A 24352-nucleotide genomic window follows, 5' to 3' on the forward strand; every position below is an offset into this window, starting at 1 on the left:
TCCCACGGTTGGTGCCTGTGTTCTAGGCATGCCGCCTGCTTTTCTGTGGAACTGGTGAACTACTCAAGAACTTTCTAAGAATTTCTTTCACTGCTTGAACCCAAGTTGACTTCTGTGGTTTCTAAACAAGACCCCTGACCAAAGAGTTTAACCTCGCTTTGCCTCAGTTTCCTCATTTATAAAAAAGGAAAAGGAGGGGCCGGCCCCATGGCCAAGTGGTTGAGTTCGCACGCTCTGCTTCGGCGGCCCAGGGTTTCGCCGGTTTGGACCCTGGGCGCGGACATGGCACCACTCATCGGGCCATGCTGAGGCGGCGTCCCACATGCCACAACTAGAAGGACCCACAACTAAAATATACAACTGTGTACTGGGGGGATCTGGGGAGAAGAAGAAGGGGCAAAAAAAAAAAAAGAGTGGCAACCGATGTTAGCTCAGGTGCCACGCTTTTAAAAAAAAGGCAACGGAACTACACCCCTCATCAAAGGTTTGCGATGCATTAAATGTGATAATGCAGGTAAGACACTTAGAACAATACCAACCATGAGAAAGTGCTGAATAAACAGCAGCTCTTATTATTAGCGAGGGACTATCACCTCATTTGCTCTGGACGCTTCACATTCATTCAGGCTGCCTGAGAGTATTTGACGTTTTTGGCAATCAAATCACAAGGAACTAAAACCCTGAAGCTTTTCAAATGAACCGCTATTAAGCCTCGTGGATCCTGTACTTGTTCTGTTGATATTTTAAACTCTCATCTTGGTCTAAAGTCATCATCCCAGCCGGTCAGTAACTTTTATGAAGGCTTATTTTGACAACCTACACATTATATATCTTCCTTACTTGCAAATGATACAAAGGAACTGAAACTAACACACTCTGAGTGACTACCACACGCCAGACATCACAACAAGCACTCTGCATGCGTTATCTCGTGTAATCTTCACAACAACCCGACAAGACTGGTGACTGAAGAAACTGAAGGCTCAGGGGAGTGAAATAACTTCTAAAATTCCACAGCTAGAAAACATCAGAGCTGGGGATCAAACACAGACCCCACTCCAGAGCTCAGTCCCTGACTGCCCTCAGATACCTGGAAAGTATTATCAGGTGGAAGAGACTGCTGTTCCACCGGCCCCAATGAGTAGAACTTGGACCCATTCATTCATTCAACAATTATCCCTCGGGCACTTACCACGTGCCAGGCACTGCACCAGTTGCTGAGAATACAGACATGACTAAGGGACGCTCCCAGGCCCTAAGATCCAAAAATCCAGTGGGTGGAAGCTATAAATGGGACAGATTATGGCTCAGCCTCAAGAATTTTCCAATAATTGAGTTGTCCAAATGTTAAATGAACAGTTTTCTTCTGAGTTCCCATTCAGAAGAGGCTAGACAACCTTCAGATTATACATCAAAAAAAACAAACTTCAATCTTAAAGAAAAAAAAATTGTAAGACCCAGATGGCTCACGGCAAAGTTCTTGTATTTAAACAATGGACTAGAACAAGTATCTCTGGGGAAACTTAAGACAGTGACAGAGAAAGACCACCCATTGGAAGAACAATGAGATGCCAGAGTCCAAGCAGGACTTGCTGTGGCTTAAAGACAGGAAGGGAGGGTAACGAACCAGCCCTTCGCACACCTGCGGCCTGAGACTGTGCCATCTCATTAGTGCCCGACTTCAATGTTTCTATCCCAATTCCACGGTGACTTTCCTTGATTTTCTACCCAAAAAGGGCTTCTCTGAGGAGCAGGAAGCAAGGAGAAAGTCCCTTTGCCAGTTGGACAAAAGGCCTCCCTCCCTCAGCCTTGTACGACTTCAGGAAAGAGATGGACTTGCCTCACTCAAAAATGACCACTAGAGGGGGCAAATTTGTCCATTTCAAGTTCCAAAAACTAAGTGAAAAGAAAAATAATTTAGAAGAGTGCAATAATTATATTCATAAAGTAGCCTTTGCACACCAAGGAAAAGTTCACTTTTTGCAGTAATTTCAGCTATTGGAGCAGAGCTGTACGTCGTGGTATGCAGCAGCAAAACCATTTTGCTATTTACTTAAATCGGAGTGTACAAAGTAATTCGCCAGAGCTTTTTAAATTAATACTCATGCCTGGCTCCCACCCACAGATGTTCTGATTCAGTAAATGTGGGACAGGCCCTACATGTGTATTTTTTAAAGGCTTTGCAGGTGATTCTGATATTGACCACCGGTTAAAAACTACAAGTTGAATTACCAAAAATTGTCTCTTATTCAAGACATCACTCATTCTATAAACACAAAATAACTAACACTTTCATAAACTTCTAGAGTTACCTGGTTCCCTGTGTGCTCTAATCTCTGCCCTGTCATAACCAACCTCTCTCGAAACTACAGAGAAGTAATACGCCACAGCTCATCTGAATTCTCTGGACAAGGGCAACCTATAAACTCTGGACACGCTACAAATTATACAGAGGCTCAGAAAGCACCCAGTGTCCCTGAGAACGCCTCTCTTCGGAAGTCATGTGGGACTCCGACCTTCGCGTGCGGGGGATCTTGTGCTAACGTCACTGCCCAGTGGCAGCTGCATGGCAGCTCCAAGAATCCGCTTAACACCCGCAGCACAGCGAACACATACCGTGGGACCTAAAAATGCCAAGCAACGTGCTAAGCATTTAACTTTCTATTTAAAATATCATTTTTCCTTAATGGAATCAAAATTTTCAAAACCTAATTATTGATTTTTGAAGTCATTTTTAGCAAAGTACACAACAAAGACCTCGTTCTTCCTTTCTTCCTACCCAAAGATTAAACGGCATCTTCCGCTGCTCCACACGTGGAACAGCAGCCGTGGAAAATCCACCCAGCTCATCTCACACCTGCTCCCAAAACCGGGGTCATGAAACCTGCGGCACATCTACACTGCAGAGCCACTGCAACTGGGGAAACATTCCCAGCATGGCATCCCTGATGGCCGCTCAAAGAAAGCAGCGGGGCAACAAGTTAGGAACGGACGCAGGGGAGCTCCGAGGTTCTCTTTGGTGTCTTCATTCTACCGCATCCTCCCTGCTGCTACAAAGGCCAAAAATGGAGAGTTCTCATGTGAGAACACGACCATCATCAACAGTAAACCCAACCTTAAAAGCTCTAAGGAAAAAAACCTAGGTTTCAAGAACTTCTAAAACTAAGATTTCAAGTAACGTAATGTAAGGAATATCACCAATCCTGAATGACCAAATGGAAACGGCTTATTTCCTCCTTATCCCCCAAAAGTGCTGTAACTCTGGCCTGAAGCACGCCTATCTCCATACCAGGGGTCCTCTCTCGTCTGGAACATGTCAAACAAGCCAGGTTCCCAGCAGAGCTGATCCTGGGTCCACGGACATTCGAGAATACGACGAAGGGCACCCCGTCAAACACACCCAGCAGACTGCTCGACAGCAGATACAGCCCAGGAAGCCAGGGTCCCAGGGCCCTAGACTGAGGGAAAGAACGCAGCCAGCCAAGCCTCCAGGGTCCCTCTCATCTGGCAGAGACCCTCCTCCCTCTCCACCGGGTGTGAGGCATTCCTAGAAGCCGATTTAGCCCCAGCAAAGTACATAAAGGTACAGTGTACAAACTGATCTGCCACCTGGCCTGAAGCTTCCGCACGGTCTCTTCATCTTGCCGGGCCTGTCTCTCGTCCTCGAGGGCCTCCTGCAGCTTTAGGTACATGTCTTCCAGCTCCCGTACTCGCTGCAAATACTGTTCCAGTTCCGAGGACTTTTGGGCAACCTGTTCTTCCATCTGCTGTCTGATCTGATGGTAGAAAGGGGTCATGTGTAAACACAGGGAGACTTTGCGCTTGGGGAAGGCCTCCCACTCCGCCCCCATCCTGCAGGGTTGCCACAGCCCGCCACAGTCCACCGCTGCAGCCCGCCAGGGTGGCCAGGGCCCCGCCCTCCAGTCTGAACCAAGGACAGAGGGATCGAGAGCACCACACCCAATACCAACACCAAGACACGCCCACCGAGTCCAGGGCACAAACTACAACCCCAGGGCCGTTTTCCTGCCCTGGTATAATTTCCATCCCTTCTACTCCACATCTGAAGACTCCAGGCAAGAAAAAAAAAATGATTCCCTGTATAATTTCTCTTTCAATTCTTGTCTATCTTAAAGACACAAGCTCTTTACCAACACAGTCTTCTCTAAAAGGAATGAACGTCTTACCAGTCAGAAGAGCCAAGGGTTAAAATAACGGGAAAAAGAAAGAGCAACGTGCAGCACCTCCCCCTGCACTCGGGTGGCTGCCTGATCCCTCCCATCGCCCTCCCTGGGGCACCTCCAGCCCTGGAGTAACCGAGTAGCACAAACATATGGTTTCTCCCCTCTGGGTTAAAGACATATGGTTTCTCCCCTCTGGGTTAAAGAGTTTTGAACCTCTGCCCTAAAAACTAAAAGACAAGGACATCCTAAATGTAACAACACACATTAGCCTATGTGTCTGTGGTTTCTAAAATATTTTCACTCATATTAGCTCACTTCATCTCGTAAGAGTCATGAGAGATCATATGATAAACCCCCTGATTTGAAGAAGAGAAAACTCATGCTCAGTTAGAAGGCGCAGAGAGGGGCCAGCTCCATGGCACAGTGGTTAAGTTATGCGCTCTCCACTGCGGCAGCTTGGGTTCATGGGTTCAGATCCCAGGTGTAGACCCACACCACTCGTCATCCATGCTGTGGCAGTGACCCACATATAAAGTGGAGGAAGACTGGCACAGATGTCAGCTCAGGGCTAATCTTCCTCCACGAAACAAAACAAAAAAAACACAAAGGAGAAGAAAGGAAGCAAACCCAGACCCCTTGACCCGTGTTCCAATTAACCAGCCAACTGTCTAAAACCACCTAGCTCTTGAGTCTCTTGGGGATGGGAACCTCTCAGATGAGTCAGAGCTGCCAAGACAGACGAGAACTCACATGTTCTCAAGATTTCAGAACCCCCACTTTGCTCATTACAGAGGAGAAATGTCATGAAACCTATGCTTAGTTTTTCCATAGCTATTTATTTTCCAAGCCAGGACTCTCTGAGAAGGAAAAGGGACGCTATAAATAATTACACCAGGATAGCAGGGACTGTCCCAGGCGAACCAGGAGATACAGTCACCTTAACCACAGTCCTTAGCACCCAGTCCATAAATTCCTGCTTCAGGGTCTTGAAAGCAAGGTTTACGTCTTTTACCTCTATATCTTTCACATGGTGCCCAGAACATAGAAGGTGCTCGATAAACCAATAACGGATGAATGCACGAACACATGACTTCCCCAATAACTCCCCTGTAGCTTTCCCATTGCAAGTCAGTGGCAGAGCCAAGCTGACAAGATGGCCTCACTCCAGCCTCCCAGGCCTTCGTCCCTCCCCTGACCCCGGCTGGTGCCGTGAGCGAACGCTGCAGCATTCCCCAGCCGCATGGGACTCACAAGCTTCTCTCGCTCCAGCTCGGTGTTGAACCTGGCCTGTAATTCCACTTGAGTCTGAAGGCGTTTCTTTTCTTCTTCTGCTGCCCGAGATGCTGCTTCTTCCAGTTTCTACCCAATCGAAAAGCCATCCACAGAAAAGCAGGAAACGTTCCAGTGAAAGCGCATTTGGAGAGAGAAATGGTCACACTTAGACATATGGGAGAAGTCAAACATTCTTAATGTTCAGTAAAGACAGAATGAAAACTTCTAGATCCACTGGAATTCCATTCCAACGACCTTCCCAATCAACACACAAATTAGGTAAACGAATGACTACAGATAACTCTGAACAACGTTTTGCAGAGAAAATTTTAGAATAGTTATTGAGGTAAAATCGTTCACGAGGTTCAAGATCTATTTCTTGAGCTCTTCCTGTACAGTTTCGTCATCTCATACATTATTCCTTAAGATTTTTACCAGAGCTCAGCTTCCAGAAGGATGGCATAAGGAACTCCATGGACTCTTTCCCCAGTGAAAAAACAATTAAAAACAAAAATAAAACTAGGAGTTATCCCAAGGGCATGCAGCAAATGGAGAAAATTCATCCAAGAAAATCAACAATCTCAGTTCTAACAGCGGGAGTCCACTGCATCTGAGCCACAGCGTGGCCCCTCCTCTTCCCCCACAATGCCAGTGAGCAGGAAGCTCTGCTCCACGGCCATGATACCAAGAACACGGACAGGGCTCTCTCTCTCCTCAGCTCACAGTTTAGGGTACAATATCTCCCCAGGAGGGGCAGGCCGCCAGTATTTCTCACCCTCATCCATGTTGCAGAAACCCTACTCCAGACAAGAGTGGCTAAGAGATCTGGGGCTCTCTTCCTCCACCAGCCTCCACTCACAGGGCGCAAGTTCTACCTCAGGTGTGACAGGCTGAGAATACTGAGCATCATCAGCCTTGTCCCCACTCATCTGTAGGGCAGAGGTTCCGCACTGGGAGAAACACGCTGAGGAGACCAGAGGTTACCACCTCCACCGTGACAGGCTCGTCGAGATGGGATATCACTCCAAGAGAAGCAGCCCACTGTCTCCAATGCCAGCTCCAGAGCACTGGCACAGCTGTTTGCCCAGGAGAAAGGCAGGCTCTGAAGCTCTCCTCAAAAGAAGTGACTTTATTTAGAACACAGTGTGAAAAAGTTCAAGCCTGCAGATGCTACTGAAAACAATGGAGATGTTGGTGGTAAGGAATTAAGAGGAGGCTCGGGGCCGGCCCGGTGGCGCAGCAGTTAAGTTCGCACCTTCGGCTTCGGCGGTCCGGGGTTTGCCGGTTCGGATCCCAGGTGCGGACACGGCACCACTTGGCACGCCATGCTGTGGTAGGCGTCCCACATACAAAGTAAAGGAAGATGGGCACGGATGTTAGCTCAGGGCCAGTCTTCCTCAGCAAAAAGAGGAGGATTGGCAGCAGTTAGCTCAGGGCTAATATTCCTCAAAAAAAAAAAAAAACAAGAGGAGGCTCGTAGCTCCATGAGACCAACAAACTAAACCACAGACCAGCTAGAAGTCTGACAGAGACCCAGGGCAAGACAGCAAAGAAGAGCCCTCATGTCACAGGAACGAGTCTCAAAGACTCTACGCGGGTCTGAATGATAGTAATATCAGACCATCAGGCAATTTAGGCCCCATGGCATTGCTGAAAACAACAGAATAATCAGCTGGAGATCAGTGAGATCTAACAGCTGGATGATGACACCACTAGAAGCAGGCAGCTTAACAGAGAAATCAGGAAAGAGACACTCGAAGGAGCCCTGCTACCATCACGGTGATCCTGGCGACCCCAGTGACCGTGCACATGCCTACGGCTGTGCCTCTGAGCAGGACGGTCAGCGGCTTCCCACCCTGAGGAAAAAGGACCTCACTGACATAGTCCAGCCAAGTCACTGGACAAATAAACGAGCAAACAGCAGCCCTTGGGTGAGAAGAAGAATCCATACCCAGAGTGCTACTATATATTATCTAAAACGTCCAGTTTTCAACATAAAATTATAAGAAGAGAGGAAAGAGGAAAGTGTGACTCATACATAGGGAAAAAAGCGGGCAACAGAAACTGCCCTTGAAAAGGGGCCCGGCTGGTGGATTTAACACACACGTCAAAGAAGTTCTATGTTCAAAGAACTAAAGGAAACTACACTTAAGGGATAGTAGAAGGTATGGGGATCCCACCAAAGAGAGAATATCAATAAAAATAAATTATAAATAGAACCAAATGGAAATCCTGGAGTTGAAAAGTCCAATAACTGAAATGAAAAATTCACTAGAGGTTCTCACCCATATATCTGGGCTGCAAGATGATCTATCAAAGATAAATTGATAGAAAGGCACTCTGAAGAAGAGAGAGAAAGGAATAAAGAAAAATGAACAGAGCCTCAGGGGGATGTGGGACACCATCAAGTGCACCAACATTCACCTAATGAGAGTTCCAGAAGGAAAGAAAAGAGAGAGAGGAGTAGAAAATTATTTGAAGAAATAATGGCTGAAAACTTTCCCAATTTGACGGAAAACATTAATCTACACATCCAGGATGCTCAACAAACTCTAGGACAAAGACAGAGATCCACACCCACATGCATCCTCGTAAAACTGTGGAAAGACCAGAAAAACATAGAAAGAAAACCTGCACACATTTGAAAAACTTACAACACTTTCAACTCCTCCTCTATACTTCTCAAAAGGCGAAACAGGAATAAGACAGTGAAGGCTGAGATTCAAAGTTCCTGGTATCAGATCTGCTATGCTGCGTCTGCTGCTCACCTATGCCCTATGAAACCATCTCCCGATACACCCCCTTCCTGAGATGATCACAGCAGCTACCACTGACTGAACGCTTGCCATACGTAAACCCTTTACGTGCATTATCTAATTTTTATATGAAATCTGATTTGAAAGCAACAAGAGCAAAATGACTCATCAAACACCAACTCCAGTAAGACTGACGCTGACTTCTCATCAGAAACATGTGACTAGCTCTGGTCAAAGTATTGTAAATAGAAGTGAAGTGTGACATTTCTGGGCTGGCATACTTAAATGCCAAACCCTAGAACGCTTTTTCCTATGGTGCAGTGAATAGAAAAATTTGAAATGGTGGCTATTCCATCAGCTTAGATTTCATAGTTATAGATGTATATATATACTCTCTGATCCCGCAATTCCACTTCTGAGAATTTATTCTACAGATACATTAGAACATGTATTAACACCGTCACAAAATAAGTCTCTGTAGCACTGTCAATTAAAACAACCCAAATGTTCATCAATAGGGACTGGTTAAGTAAGTAATGATACCGGCATATAACAGAATATTACATAGCCATTAAAAAGAATGAGGAAGCTCTCTTTATAGTGACATAGAAAGATCTCAAAAAATATATAGGGGACTGGCCCAGTGGTTAAGTTCGCTCCGCTTTGGTGGCCCAGGGTTTCACCAGTTGGGATCCTGGGTGCAGACACGGCACCGCTCATCAAGCCATGCTGAGGCAGCAGCCCACGTGCCACAACTACAAGGTTCCCATAACTAAAAATACACAACTATGTACCAGGGGGCTTTGGGGAGAAAAAGGAAAAGTAAAATCTTAAAAAAATATATATATATATCACATATAAAGTGAAATAAACTAGATGCAGAACTGTTAAGGTTGGATACATACTTTTATGTTTAAAAAATGGGAAAATAATGTATATTCATATTTTATTGTATATATATATTAAGTAAATCTAGAAGGATACAGAAGAAATGAAAAATAATGGTTATCTTAGGCAAGCGGTGGGAACTAGGTAGAGGGAAGAAAGAAGTGGAAGAAAATCTTTTCACTGAATCCCTTTTATCTTTTAAATTTTTGAACCACACGATTGTAATAACTATTCAAATGACTCTATTTTTTTAAAAGAAACACAAGTGGAAGTAAAAATTATTTGGGGGGGAAAGATGAACAGGTGGAGCACAGAGGGTTTTTAGGGCAGAGAAACTCCTCTGAATGATACTGTGATGGCAGAGACATGTAATTAGACATTTGTCCAAACCCCCAGAACGTACAACACCAAGACTTGGGGTGATTAGGATGTGTCAGTGTAGATTTCATCAACTCTAATAGATGCACCACTCTGGCGGGGGACGCTGATAATGGGTGAGGCTGCGCATGTGTTGGGGAAAGAGGCAAACAGGAAATCTCTGTACCGTCCTCTTAATAATTTCATTGTGAACCTAAAACTGCTCTAAGAAAATAAAGTCATTTTTTTTAAACTTATCTGGGTAAACCCTTTAACGAAACCTATTAATTTACAAAAACTACCATGATTTCTTATTCCCTCTTCTGAATTACATAAGGCCTATCAAATTTTACAAAACCCACAAGTAAGTAACCTAATTCCAGGTGATTACAATATTCATTTAAGCAGTATTTTTCCACAAATGTTTCAGTGAAAAATTGGAGAATTTTACTTCTTGATAAGAAAAAGAAAATTCAAGATTATTAAGGGATCTGTAATAATTTTCCAACACTTATCCATCAAATCCCAAATCAGTAACTGAAATAATTCTATAAAACTCAGCAGTGGGAAAGCTGCCTACGTTGGTCTAGGCCCTGCCCACTCAGGCACACATTCACATAACACAGAGCAGGGCATCTACATGCTCCTGCGATCCAGAGTTTAAAAGAGGGGACACCAGATGGATGAATCGCAAAGGCATGACACTAAGTGAAAGAACCCAGTCTCGAAAACACACACTGTACGAGTCCACTTACAGGACAATTTGGAAAAGGCAAAAATACAGGACCAGATCAGTGGTCTCCAGGGGGTGGGGTGAGGGGAGAGTCTGAGTAGAAGGAGCAGTGTGAGGGAATTCTTTGGGGCATTGGAATTGTTCTGTATTCTGTATGGGGTGGTTACAAGGATCCAGGCACATGTAAAAACTCATAAAACTATATACATAAACCACAAATCTTACTGTCTGTAAATTTCTAAAAATTAAAAAGAAAGAAAAAGGATATAGGAGCTTTAAAATATGAGCAGTATCGTATCTTAACCTGGGTAGTAGTTTCAGGGGTGTTCACTTTATGATTATTTGTATACATATATTTCATACTCTCCTCTGTATGTACGACCTATTCCATAACTTTTAAAAATTACAAAAGAAGGACACAAAGCCAAGATGCCCATCCCACTCTCATAAAACTCACTTGTGCTATGTGCACAGTGGATGGAGGAACCAGCACTCACACACTGCAGGTGCTCTTCCTGGCCTATTAAGGGAGTTTTTAAAGAAAGTGTGTTACAGCCAAAAGAGGCAAGATGCAAGAGTGACTCGGGAGAAAGAGCAGCAAGACCTGAGAAGCTGCTTTTAGGACGTAGGTGTGCTGGATACGAACAATTGTTTCTAAGATTGTATGCCTACATGGTTCCTAAGATTATAGAAGCATCAAAATTTCTTTAATTGTGAATCTACTCAGAGGACGTCAGCACAGAGAGTGACATTTCCACAAGCTGCAAAGGGAGAACCCCACCAGGAATGTGGGGCCTTTACTATGAGCAACCCCCATATCCCAGGGCAAAGGTGCTACACAGGACACAAAAGGGTCTTTGAGCTTGTGGTTAACAGGTGTTCACTGACTGAAGGCAGAGAGGCTCAACCCAAGGGAGTCCCAAATCAAGACCATGCTCACACACTGAGGACTCACCACCACCCCCAGAACCGTGACACAACTGAGGAACAAAGCTTCTCAGGGAACGTCGACTCTCCTGGACAGCCTATGGGACCTGACCTTCTAGCCATCGGATGGAAAGAGAAACTAGCTCAGACTGCATCTTTGACTCCAGATGGTAAGTAAACCCCACACTTCTACACTAAGGCTCTTCCACAGTACTCACGAGTGGAAATGGGAGGTAAGGGGGAAAAAGCAAAAAAGCAGCAGACCCTGCCCAGGTCACCACAAGTGACCCTGACCAGGGAAACAAAATTTCTTATCTTTCTCTAACAAAATTCAACTATGTTCATTGTTCTTACAAATATGCTTTTCTGGTCAATGAACTGTCCTTGCTGCCCTGAGACCCTCATACTTTCAGGGCTGGGAAAAGCAGGATGTCTCACTCAGCGGTCTAGATACACTCCTTGAGAACACAGTTCACCAAAAAATCTCCCTAAAATTACAGTAACCTGGTCTTGGTAAAACCAGAGCTCAGAAGTCAGCACTGTGGCCCCTGCGATGACATGGAGAGCCCTCCCCGGGCCAGCGCCCGCTCCCACCTTCCTCACGGCCTCCAGCTCCTGCTGCTTGTTTTCGTTGGCAGCCTGGAGCTCCTTCATCTGTCGCTCCAGCTCCTCCTGCTCAGCCAGCAGCTTCTTCCGGAGTTCTTTCCGACGCTGGCGGGCTTCTTTGTGTGGTGGGGGGCTGCCCAACTTCAACAGATGGATAGTAGAATGAATGGCTATAAAAGGTGTAGGAGAAAAAAATGGGAAATATCCTTGATTCTTTGTAAGCCTAATACACAAATGGCACAGTGCAGAGAAAACCAGAGAGAGGCCCAGAGTCGCTTCTGATTTCGCCACTGAGCAGCAGTGTGAACAGGACCAAGTCACATCAGTTCTTGCAGCATCAGTTTCCTCACCTCTAAAATGAGAGCAATGATCTCTAAAATCCCTTCCAGCTCCAAAATTCCATAACTGCTTATCTATCTGCTTAAACAGATACTTGATTCAAGAATACTGCACACGTTTGAAAAACTTACAACGCTTTCAACTCCTTCTCTACACTTCTCAAAAGGCAAAATAGGAATAAGACACAGTGAAGGCTGAGATTCCAAGTTCCTGGTACCAGATCTGCTGTGCTGCGTCTGCCGCTCACCTATGCCCTATGAGACCATCTCCCGATACGCCCCCTTCCTGAGATGATCACAGCAGCTACCATTGACTGAACGCCTCCCATACGTAAACGCTTCACGTGCATTATCTAATTTTTATATGAAATCTGATTTCGTTCCTGATTGTTTAAACTATATAAATTTAACTTTTTGAATAGCTAATACTTTCTTACTGTTCAAATCCAAAAGCACGAAAGGACACAGAGAAAGGCTTCCTCCTACTCCTATCCCCAAGTACTGGGTTCCCCTCTCCACCAGCAAATCACGCTAACGCTGGTGCATCTTTCCTGAGAAATGTTAAGCATATATAACTAAACGTGTATACACATCCTCCATCTTCTTCTGACACAAATGGTGGCGTAACACACTCCTCCGAGCCTTGGTGTTTTCACTTAGTTTATCTTGGGAGCTTCCCTTATCAGTACATAAAGCTCTGTAACAGTACTCCATCGTGTAGCTGCACCATAATTTATCCAACTATTTCCCAATTAACGGAGACTTAGGTTGTTTGCAATCTATCACAAACATTTCTGCAATGACGTGTCATTTTAAAAATAAGCAAGTGTATCTTCATTATCTAATTCTTAGCCCTCGCAACAACTCTCAGAAGCAGGTACTATTATCCTCCCCATTCACAAAAGAGGAAACAGCTACCGAATTCCTAACTCAACCAAGTGACTCAGGAAAGAGGATTCAAACCTTAGGGGTGCTTGCCTCAAACTCTTAAACCACACCAAAAATGACCACGGTTTTCAATAGAATATAATTTTACCCATGTCCAAAAATACCACATTCAAAATCCCCTTTCATGACTAAAAAAAATCTCATATAGTGTTTCATTATTTACTAATTTTAGAATAATACTTTAGCTTAAAAGTTATTAAATCAAAAGTTTGTGTTCTTGAGATAATATGTGGAAATAACAGATCTTGACAATTATTCAAATTATTCAAAAGGTATTGCATTCTTCCTCTTCTATTTTATATGTTACTAAAAACTTAAGATGGCCACTTCATCATCCCTACAAGGGGAAATTCCACACGCTTTAAATAATAAGTGCAAAATAAAGCCTAAAATGTCCAGTTTATAATTTTCCCACAAGCTCATTATGCAAAAGAAATTGATGAATAATTTGGGAATTCTTCTTAATTTTTCTTTCAGCTACTACGTTACATGCAGAAATAACTACACAATGAAGAAACGCCTTAGTATCTTTAATGAGATACAAAAATAAAGAGTCAGAGCTCTCAACCTGTACCATGACAAATAATAAAAATTACCCTACCCTGAATCCACTCCTGTTTCTTCTTCTTATCTGAAGCACTGATTTCAAAGGTCTTATCAAAACATTTTACGAGAAAAAGGCATTTCTTTCCATCTTTGTCAGGCAGGGACTAAAACAGAAAGCAAAATTAGTTCTTTAAAATTGTATTTTTCAGTATTTAAATTAAATTCAATCAATTATTTATACAAATCTGGCTGAAACTCAACATCAATGAAAAGTATTTATAAATGCATACTGCTGTTTTATTCCTACATTAGTTATGGTAACAACGAGCCCCGAGCAGCACACTCCATCTGGACTGGGAGAACCATCAACGCCTGATGGGGATGCCATGCTTTGGCCTTTCCTGAGCACAGTGACTCTGGCACCAGAGCACATCCCTCACAGGAACGCTGCAAGGTACATCCATGGAACTGGTACGAGAGGTACTGACTCCTACCGGCTATGAGGTTTCTAAGCCAGGGTGATTCCCACACCTGCCTGATGCAGCTCTCCGATCCTTGCACCTGCAGTGTTGTTGTTGGAAAGCTGTGGTTCCCATCTTACATCCTTTTAAGTAGACTGGTATGGCCTAGTGTAATCTTGTGAGTCACCAGGTTTAGTTTAGTTGAATCTAAGAATCTAAGAAGATCCCTTAGTGGGTGTTGCACACCCTAAGGCATTAATATATCCATACCACTTGATCCATCAAAATACATGATCATTTAAGAGTGAGATCTTAGGTATTTTAAATGTTCTTCAACAAATACAGATAGGGTGATAGTTCAGATACAAATTAAAACCTCCGAAGTTTGGGGCTGGCCCCACGGCCAAGTCGTTAAGTTCGCATGCTCCACTTCAGTGGCCCAGGGCTCGCTGGTTCAGATCCTGGGCACAGACCTAGCACAGCTCATCAGGTCATGCTGAGGCGGTGTCCCACATAAAAGAACTAGAAGGACCTATAACTAGGATATACAACTATGTACTTGGGGGCTTCGGGAGAAAAAAAAAGAGGAAGATTGGCCACAGATGTTAGCTCAGGGCCAATCTTCAAAAAGAAAAAAAAAAAATTTATGTTCTGAGCCAGCCCTGATGATGGCTTGTTAAAGTCTGGCACACACTCTGCTTCGGTGGCCTGGGTTCGGTTCCTGGGCACAGGATCACACCACTCATCTGTCAGTAGCCATGCTGTGGCAGCAGCTCACATATGAGAGCTAGAAGGACTTAACAAATAGACAACTGTACAGGAGCTTTGGGAAGGGAAAGGAAAAAAAGGAGGAAGATTAGCAAGAGATGTTAGCTCAGGGCAAATCTTTCCCAGCAAAATAAAATTTAAGTTCTTGAGGACTTCATTTCTTTTTTTTCCCCCTTCTCCTCAAAGCTCCCCCAGTACACAGTTTTATATTTTAGTTGTGGGTCCTTCTAGCTGTGGCATGTGGGGTGCTGCCTCAGCATGGCTTGATGAGCAGTGCTAGGTCTGTGCCCAGGATCCAAACCTGTGAAATCCTGGCCACACGAACTTAACCACTTGGCCACAGGGCCAGCCCCTAGGACTTCACTTCTTTACAGAATTAACAGCTGTGAATAAAGTATCCTGAGAGTCACCCAACATATTCAAAGGTAAATGCTTTCGTCTTATTTAGTTCTATCTATTGCACTCAAAATGGTCCAGATTTTCTGGTATATTCATGATTGCAAACACTGTCCTAGTGAATTTTTTTCGCTTTATTTTCTTCTGTATGACTCCATTTTATTCAATAAATGCATCCTTAAATGTACAAATAAATAAGATTTATTCCTATACTTTGTTCATGAGTATAAGATAAAAAGTAAATTCACATTAGAAAAAAATCTCTTCAGGTATTTATAATTTTTAGTTCAGAAACTATGGCAACGGTATGCCCATATTATTTTGGAAATGTAAATTTAAGATTCTTTTAAGGCTCTAAAGTCTAGAAGGAAGGTAAGCTACTTGCACAGCAGGGGGCAGCACCAGAAGGAGGGAACAGCAGACTTACCTCCACACAGCAGTTTTCATCTAAGAAAATGTCTCCTTTCTTATCTTTCAGATCCTCGCCCACATAATAAGAAATTATGTTCGGTTTTAGTACAAACCAGCGTTCAGTCCAGTTTTTCCGTTTATGGCCTTTTTTCATCATGTAACCCTATGAAAGATTAAATCTGATATAAATGCCTGTCCTTTTATTTACAAGAGCTGAGATCTCTTCCATGACATTCTAGCCTACTCCATTAACTGATATACAGTCCTGAACACACGAATATCAATGGCTCTCGCCCTTTTGGGTCATGAACCCTCTGCCGATCTCGGAAGGCCAGGGGCACTATATGCACTCAAATTCATGCAACCACATACAGAGAAAAGCTTACACAGAATTTCACAACTCAGAGACGACCCCCTGCCCCCAAACTCTATACAGCCAGCAGACACAGAACTCCTGCTGTTAACAGCACTGTGGTCTTTTAAAATTCCTTACCTTTTAGAGATACCTATTGAAATATTTATAGACAAAATGAAATGTCTGAGATTTGTTTCAAGATAACACAGGAGAGGCAAACGCAGGAGGGGTAGCATTAACCGTGTGTTGGTGGTTACTGGGGCTGGGTGGTGGTATATGGAAGTTCATTATACTACTCTGTCTGTTCTGTTAAAAAAAAAAAAAAACCCTAACAATGATTCTCAGTAAATTAAAACCTCAGTCAATGAAAACGCTAAAAGATGTCAACTTGGCCAAGTACAGCTTCTCAACCAATCACCTACTGGCATCAACCTACCTTTCTACCTAACCTCTCAGTATTCTGGAGGATGAACTCTGCTCCAGATGAGCAAAAAAAGAACTGGACCAGTACTTAGGATACTGGCTTCTAAGTGCAGCGTCTATGCTCACACTGACCAGCCCTGTACTTCCTTCACATATCTCAGCCTCAAAGCTATGTAATTCAAATTTGTACTTCAGCAAAATTACACATTATAGGCCAAAGCCTTTGAGGGCTGTTTGAGAACAGCTGAGATTTTAAATATTAAATGTACAGGTGCTGATAGCCTATGGTAGAATATACATTATCATTAAATATATGATATTAACTCAGTTGTATGTATCCTTTGATTATTACACTAAGTTCTAATCTTATTACTTATTCAGTTTCCTAATACTTGGCCATTTAAGCAAAAGCCATCTCACACTGCAATCCATCTGCCGTCCTATATCCTGCCATCCTGATGGGCCTCGAAGTCTTCTTCAGACAGAGATCATGTCTCATACCTCTTTGCAGCACCAAAAACCTACACAAATTAAGCCTCAATGAATGTTTACTGATTGGCACCATCAGGAAAAAAGAGCAAAGACAACAATATCATTACTGAGCAAAGAAAGGACCAAAATAAGAAAATCCCAAATCACAGTTATGAATAATATAATAACGTAAGAAATTTTAAAAACCCACTAAAAAATATATAAATTCTATTTAACAAGCATTAAGCTTCCCATATGTATATCAGATACTATCTAGGTGCTGAGAAAACAAACATCATAAAAAAGATAAATGCAATTTTGCTATATAAAGATATCTTTTTCCAAAAGTAAGGTATTCTTCTCCTTTTGAAAAAAAAATATATAACAATCATGTACATAGATTCATGTATAGAATCATATATAGCAGTAAGTTTAATAATAAGAACGGAATAAAAAAGAAAATAAAATTTACAGAAATCCCACAATCCAGGAGCAATCACTTTAACATTTTGGTAAGCATCCTGCCAGACAGCTCTATACGCACATTACATGAAAGGGATTACAAGATACCTGCTGTTGAACAAGCTTTTTCTCTGAATAACACGCCATAGGGATCTTTCAAATCAATGAGTATGGATGTACACATCAAAGTACTTTAAAAATAGTTTGGAAATGTAATCATTTAAACAGTTCTTTTAAAATAGTCACTTCTCAATGCTTAACTGTACTTCAAAACGGCACCAATAATTCTTTAAAATGAAAGCCTAATACAAGTCTGGGAAAATACAAAACTTTATTCCCGATCTAAATCAGTGTAAAAGTATGCATGACTTAGACTTATCTTTGTGATGAAAATTTGTTTTACTTCAAATACATCAAATTCTAAAGGCGAGGAGAAATACGTTATAGGACTCTTACCTGTTTCAACACATCTAATATGAGCTCGTTAAAGACTTCATTAATTGCCATAGACACTGTCTGCCGATCCATGCCTTTGCTAAATTGGCCATTTCCAATAAGCTCAATCAGTTCCCAGGCGGAAAGGCCATCTTTACTGTCATCAAAGTTGACTTTATAATGTTCAAATTGTTCTTGCTGCCAACCTCCTCCCATAGCTTCTGTAAGTTTCTTAAGCAGGTATTCAATCTATATGAAGAAATAAAAAGTTATTTCCTAGTGAAAATATAACCTTTTAACTTAGGTATGTATCTGTGTTATTTACATTGATACAGTCAATTTAAGAAATTTAAGAACTCTTTTACAGTTCCAAAAGTGTATCTTCAAAGATCATACTATCAGAGAGAAAGGTATGAATAAATGCCACTGGTTCTCTATTATCTAGAATAAGTAAAGGAATCAAAAACTGATAACCCTCTAATAGTATAGTATACTTGTATACAGAACTAAAGTGAATTACACGCATACGCTACCATACACACACTAATTAATGTGATCTGATTACTCTCTTGGATAAATATTTCAATATACCAGAATATTAATCTTAATGAACTAATACACAAGCACAAACTTAAACAAGCATCTCAAAGTAGTATGTACAAGTTACTCCCCAATTTACATATTTTCCATGTAAGCCAATTACTTGAAATTCATGCTGCTTCTTCCTATTAGAACAGACAATGCTATAAATAATGGCTGAATTCCTAGCCTGGGCTGGAAGAGCTTATTAAATCTTGAAACACACACCTTCGTGTAGAAAATACTGCTACTGAAATAACAGCAGTTAAACAAAATAGTGAGGCAGTAATGCTGAATGAGAAATTAGTCTCTCTTATACTCTGGAAAGCCTGGGTACCCTACGGGGCTCTCAAATTCAACATGTCCAAAATGAAAGAATCGTTTCTTCCTGCCAAATGGCTTCCCCTTCGGTTATTGGTTTCCGATGGGAGCAACACTATTCACCCATGCCAGGATCCTTGTTCCCCAAGCTCTTACATCAAATCAGTGACATGAAAATTCTACTCTTTTTACTTCCCTAGGTCAGTGTTTTTCAAAATGTAGGTTATAATCCAATATGAAATCAACTAGTAGTAACAAGCATTTTCTTATGAAAAATATTTGAGTTCCTCCACAATAAAGACAAATATTGTTTTGTGACAAGTTCTTCTTTGTATATGCATGTGTCTTTGCATGCTGGGTTGTGAAATAAAACGTTTATCTTCCTATGGGCTGCAGTCAAAACAGAATGAAAAACTTTGCCCAAGACAGTTCTCACATCCGTTCCCTCCTATCAACCTGCCTTTGTTCAGGCGTCCCAGTTGGTACCCTGGCCTCTAGCATTGCCCCTTATCTATATTCTGCCAGAGAGATTTTTCTAAAACAAAACCAGAGCCTGTGACCCCCCCCATCTTTAAAGCCTGCCCTGGCTCCCTACCACTTTAAAGATAAAGGCTGAGCTCTGTGCGTCCCCACCTGCTGTCTCTAATGGTATGTGTTCAAGTCCCACACTGTCTAGGATATTACTACTCAAAGTGAGGTATGTGGATCAGCCAGCAGCACCACCACCTAGAAACCTATTAGAAATGAAGAATTTCAGATCCCCACCAAAGACGCAAAAAATCAAAATCTGCCGCTTAACAAGAAGCCCAGGTACTTCCACATGTACATTAAAGCTCAAGAAGCACTGCTCTTGCAAACCTGCTCTGACCAACCCTAACCCAGCCCAGGTGTTCTTATCATACTGCATAAAATTCTCTCTTTACACATTTGCTTCCCCATCATTTTCTGAATTCCTTATAGGAGGAACCATGTCTCACTCATCTTTCAATCTCCAGAACTCTGCATGGTACCCAGAATGCAGCAGCAATTAATGTTTGCTAAACTGAAATAAATTAAGCTAAGTCTCAATCTTCTCATCTATGAAATGAGCATAATAACACTCACCATATATAACTACTGTGGGGATTAAAGGAAGCTAACACAATATTCTGCACCACGCCTGGCCCAGCAGGTACTCCATCAATGTTACTTCCCTTCTGCAGTGAGTGGAATATTACTCAACCATTTAAAATTACATTTAATAAAGCATTTATGAAATACCATAATGGGAAGAAGAATGCAAAATTAAATTTACTTATGATTTCCACTGCACAAAGATTATGTAAATATTTTGACAAATACTAGAGGAAAACATACAAATAGGAAGTCTAATTGTTACAGGTAGAATTGTGAAATTTTTTCCTTCTCTTCTTTGCACTTCCATTAATTTGGTTATAATGCTGTTTGTGAAATAACACGTTTTAACAGAAAAGGAATGCCAATAATAGGAAAAACGTTTGCAAAGAAATGTACATTCACAAAATATCACAAAGTCAAAAAATATCAAGAGTTCTACAGATTTAATTTGATGAGATATTGTAAGCCCCTCTAACATGGAGATTATCTTACCCCCTAAATGTAGCACATGGTAGGTGGTCAACAAATGTTTACTTGTTGGAGAAAAACACACTTAGGTCTTTCCTTTCTCTTGTTGGAGATATATCATCTACTGTAAAGTTTATCAGATATTATTTTCTTGGCTCTTAAATAGAAGTAACAGGGATAGTCAGTGGAAAAGAGAAAAAGAGGAAGAGTGAGAAAGGGAAGACAGAAGGAGAGAATTGGACAGAAAAGAGAAGAGGGGGAAAAAGATGAAAGGCAAGAAGAGGTTGAAGAGAGAAAGAAAAAGAAAGTCAAAGAGGACATGACGATAAATAATTGCCCGGGTCGACTGGCTGAGAGGCCCTGACATGTACGGAAGTTCCACCTCCCTAAGGCAGCAGCAGAGGGGCCCTTGCTGCCTGGTCACAACTTGGGGCAGAGGCAGCAGCGGCACAGCTGGAAGCTTTAGGAGTGAGGCCACTGTAAGCCTGTGCATGTGACCACATCTATGTACACGATGACAAAAAGTGGCACGACAAGATGGTGCACTCGACTGAACATTTGTACTACAAGTCAGGAAACAGCCCCAGCTCTTCGTGCCACTGTGAGGGCACCCAAGCCCCTCAGGCTCCGAGCTTCAGTTCCTCCTGGCTATCAGACGACCTTTTATGACATTAGTAACAGAAAGTGCTTGTTAGGAGCAAACTCAACTCTCTTAGGAGCAGCCTCCCAGGTTCATTCCGAACCTTTCTTCAGGTGCCCTCCCAACTCTCCTGAGTTTGACACCAGCACGCAGCATCTGCTCCTCAAGCTCAGTGACCTTGCCAGACAACTAATCTAAATGCATTTCCTGCTGACTTTCAACACAGCCACATACTTATCATAACCAAACAACTTAAAGATCTCTTAATTCATTACACCGGGCCAAGGAGAGACAAATATTACCATTCTCATCTATTCAATTACACTCAGTAACAGGTCACGTGCTGCCGTGTTGGTCTCCAGTGGCCCACTTCAATTCTAAGAGCTCATTCAGTTTCAGGAAGCAGCTTACTTCCTCCTTCCAAGCAAGTTTTACCAAAAATAACAAAGAATAAACTTTCAAGCTGCATGTGATTTTTGAGGTCTTTGGCTCCAAAATTTATTTTGTTAAAAGTTCTTGATCCTGGTCATCATTTAAAACGGCCTGTATTGGCTTAACAACAGTTCAGGTTTTATTTCACTAAGAGTGTCTTGAAACTATTTCAGGTTTGATATTTAATTGCATCAAGGCAGTTCTTCCAAATAGGCCCACAACAGACACATCCTGTTTTGTTCTTGGCTCTGTAGGAAATGAATACTAATGTAAAAACTATCCTTTACAGACACACATTTCCAGGAATACCATTTGACAAAAATTACAGAACTATTTCAAATGGGGACATACTATTTCTTGATTTTCGTGTGGTCAGTCATTTAAATATACTTATTCAATATTCTTGACACTACTTTCTGGGTAATGGGAAACGCAGTCAAAAGCCAACTTCTTTATATCAGTTATGTTATTTACATAACTACCACTGTTATTTATATCTTATATGGTATTAATCAAAGCTAGAGAATAAAATCTTACTTAAAAACATTCTGGACTTAAACAAAATGCAAATGATCATTACGGTAAGTGGATTATTAGAAACATAAAAATTACTTTAAATTTATAAAGCCTAAAAACTATTGGTAAGATTACAAATTAAACTCATGTATATACTCATGACAAACTAACATACTATTCTTCAAATTTTATTCTTTAAATATACCTGTTGTCACATTAAATTTTATTAAAATCTGTAAATCTAAAACTAGCTCAAGACAGCTTTTTTAAAATGCTGTTAAAGTATTCAGGAAGGAAGCAAAATCTAACAGAGAACGGCCACCTTAAAAAACATTGTGACTCAAGTGTTTTCCACAAAATAGCTCGACCTGAGTCTGCAGCGCTTGGTCAAAGACCAGGAGACGCGCTAAGAGCTCAATAAATACAAGGCCACACTGTAAACCTCAGGAGGCGGGTTCAGCAGCCAGGCAAGCCAACTCCACACAAACCTGCCCCGGTGACCCCTTCTTTCCCCACACAAGTCCTCCTAGCCACAGAGGAATAATCTGTAAAACCAACTCTAACTCTACTTCTAACCAGAAGAAATGCTGATGGAGTTACGGACGTCAAAACAGGGAGTAAGTCCAAACAATCACATGACCAGGTTGCTGCCTGGCTATTCTATCAAGTCAAAGAGAGGCTGTTCCTTTCTCAAATTAGATTAACTTGTTTTGGAAGAGGACGAAGACATTCCTGTCAGCCTGCAAAGATGAAGGTAAGCATGCCACGAGTCTTGGCTGAGCTCTGGGGGGCAGAAAGTATACAGTCGAGGCACACATCAAAGCACACGTGGGTCCCAGTTTTTTGGGTCACCTGGAGCAGACATTCTGTGAGTTTCTTAGGCAGAGCAGTTAGGAAGCTGATGCTGAAACGGGCTCCCTTCACAGCCTGTGGCTCAGTGATAATTTAAAGCCGATGCCAAATCCTCCACATTAGGCAAGTGCCTCCTCGAGGAATAAGGTAAGTCTCCTTACTAATTTCTAATTCTGAAATCAGGACAAGGCCACTTTCAAGTCCACCGTGAATATTTTAGTGATGAAGAACCAAAACCGCACAGGTAAGAGACCCTCCCACTTCCACTTCCAAAGAAACATAAATAAATTTGGAACACTGAGCGTAACTGTAAAATGTCTTAAAAGACGATATTGGAGATTTTATTAGCATAATTCTTCCAAGTAGCAGCTAGGTTTTTAAAATACCAATGATGTATCTTTTTCTACGCCTATCAATATTCCATTCCCTTCTACATGCCTTTGTATTAAGCTAGACAATCTTCATGGACAAAAATTCCATAGCATGTTTCATTTTTTATTTCCCCTTGAATATACACGCACATCATTCTGGTGATTAAGTACTAACAAACGATTCCCACCACTAAAGTGAAACTGCCTTCTCCTTGATTACCAACAGCCACCTAACTGTTAAATCCAAAGACAACTTCTCACTCATCACCAGTTTTTTTATTTTTTAGTTTTTTTTAAAGGAAGATTGGCCCTGAGCTAACATCTGTTGTGTTGCCAATTCCCCTCTTCTTTTTTTTCCCCTCCCCAATGCCGCAGTACCTAGTTGTATATTCTAGTTGTAGGTCCTTCTAGTTCTGCTCTGTGGGACGCCACCTCAGCATGGCCTGATGAGTGGTGCTAGGTCCACGCCCAGGATCCGACCCAGCAGAGCACGCCAAGTTAACCACTCAGTCACGGGGCTAGCCCCTCACTCGTCACTGTTTAATTCTACTGTAGCACTGAATGCCAGACACTACTTTGCTAGAACTTTGTCTTTCTTTGGCACTCATGACTCAACTCTCTCCCAGCTCTCCTCCTATCTCACAGACTGTTCAATTCAACTTCCTTTACCAAATATACTTTCTCCTCCTGCTAGAGATGGTCCCAAGGTTCTGTCCACAGCCTCACTTCTCCCACTACAGTCTCCTTCTGCCTGATCTAACCTAGTTCCACGGCTTCCTTATCTCTGTCTCTAGCCCTGGCCTCTCACAAGCTCTAGATAGGTACTTCAGTTGAATACAGGGCTGCTCCACAAGGATGTTCCATCTAAAATGCCAAATGTACATCATCATACACTGTATCCCTAATTTGTCCATCATCCTGTCATTCACTCATTCATACACACACAGACACACCCATTTAGTGAGCACTTATCATAGGGCCAGACACTATGCTAAATCCTTCACATATATCAACTATTTTAATCCTTACAAGAGTCCAGTGAAGAAAGCTGTTATCCCCAAAAGATGGGGACCCAAACAGAGAGATTAATTTGTTCAAGGCCACATAGCTACAAAGTGGTGGAGTGAGGATTCAAACCAGGCAGTCTGATTTCAAAGACCATACTTTAAACAACTACACTATATAACCTGCCCAGGCCTGACAGTTGGCTATATTTCCGCCCAGCCAGGCAGTATGAGCTTGCTCCTGTGACCTCCACATCCGTCCCATCTGGCCTTCTTTTCCATACTCGGTGGCACTACTGTACTTCAGTCCTCAATG

At 42.2% G+C, this 24352-nt stretch overlaps 1 protein-coding gene across 1 annotated transcript in view; it reads right to left on the reverse strand.

Moving 5' to 3' along the window:
• Positions 1–24352, reverse strand: part of SWAP70 (switching B cell complex subunit SWAP70) — a 68379-nt gene that overhangs the window by 6613 nt on the left and 37414 nt on the right. Inside the window, exons 4-9 of the mRNA XM_046686025.1 lie at positions 17759–17986; positions 15608–15754; positions 13611–13719; positions 11712–11893; positions 5436–5543; positions 3610–3776 (exon numbers count right to left, since the gene is read on the reverse strand). Coding sequence (XP_046541981.1) covers positions 3610–3776; positions 5436–5543; positions 11712–11893; positions 13611–13719; positions 15608–15754; positions 17759–17986 — 941 coding nt within the window. The remainder of the gene's footprint in view (positions 1–3609; positions 3777–5435; positions 5544–11711; positions 11894–13610; positions 13720–15607; positions 15755–17758; positions 17987–24352) is intronic.

The sequence above is a fragment of the Equus quagga genome, chromosome 14, assembly GCF_021613505.1.
Source record: "Equus quagga isolate Etosha38 chromosome 14, UCLA_HA_Equagga_1.0, whole genome shotgun sequence".
Classification (NCBI taxonomy): domain Eukaryota; kingdom Metazoa; phylum Chordata; class Mammalia; order Perissodactyla; family Equidae; genus Equus; species Equus quagga.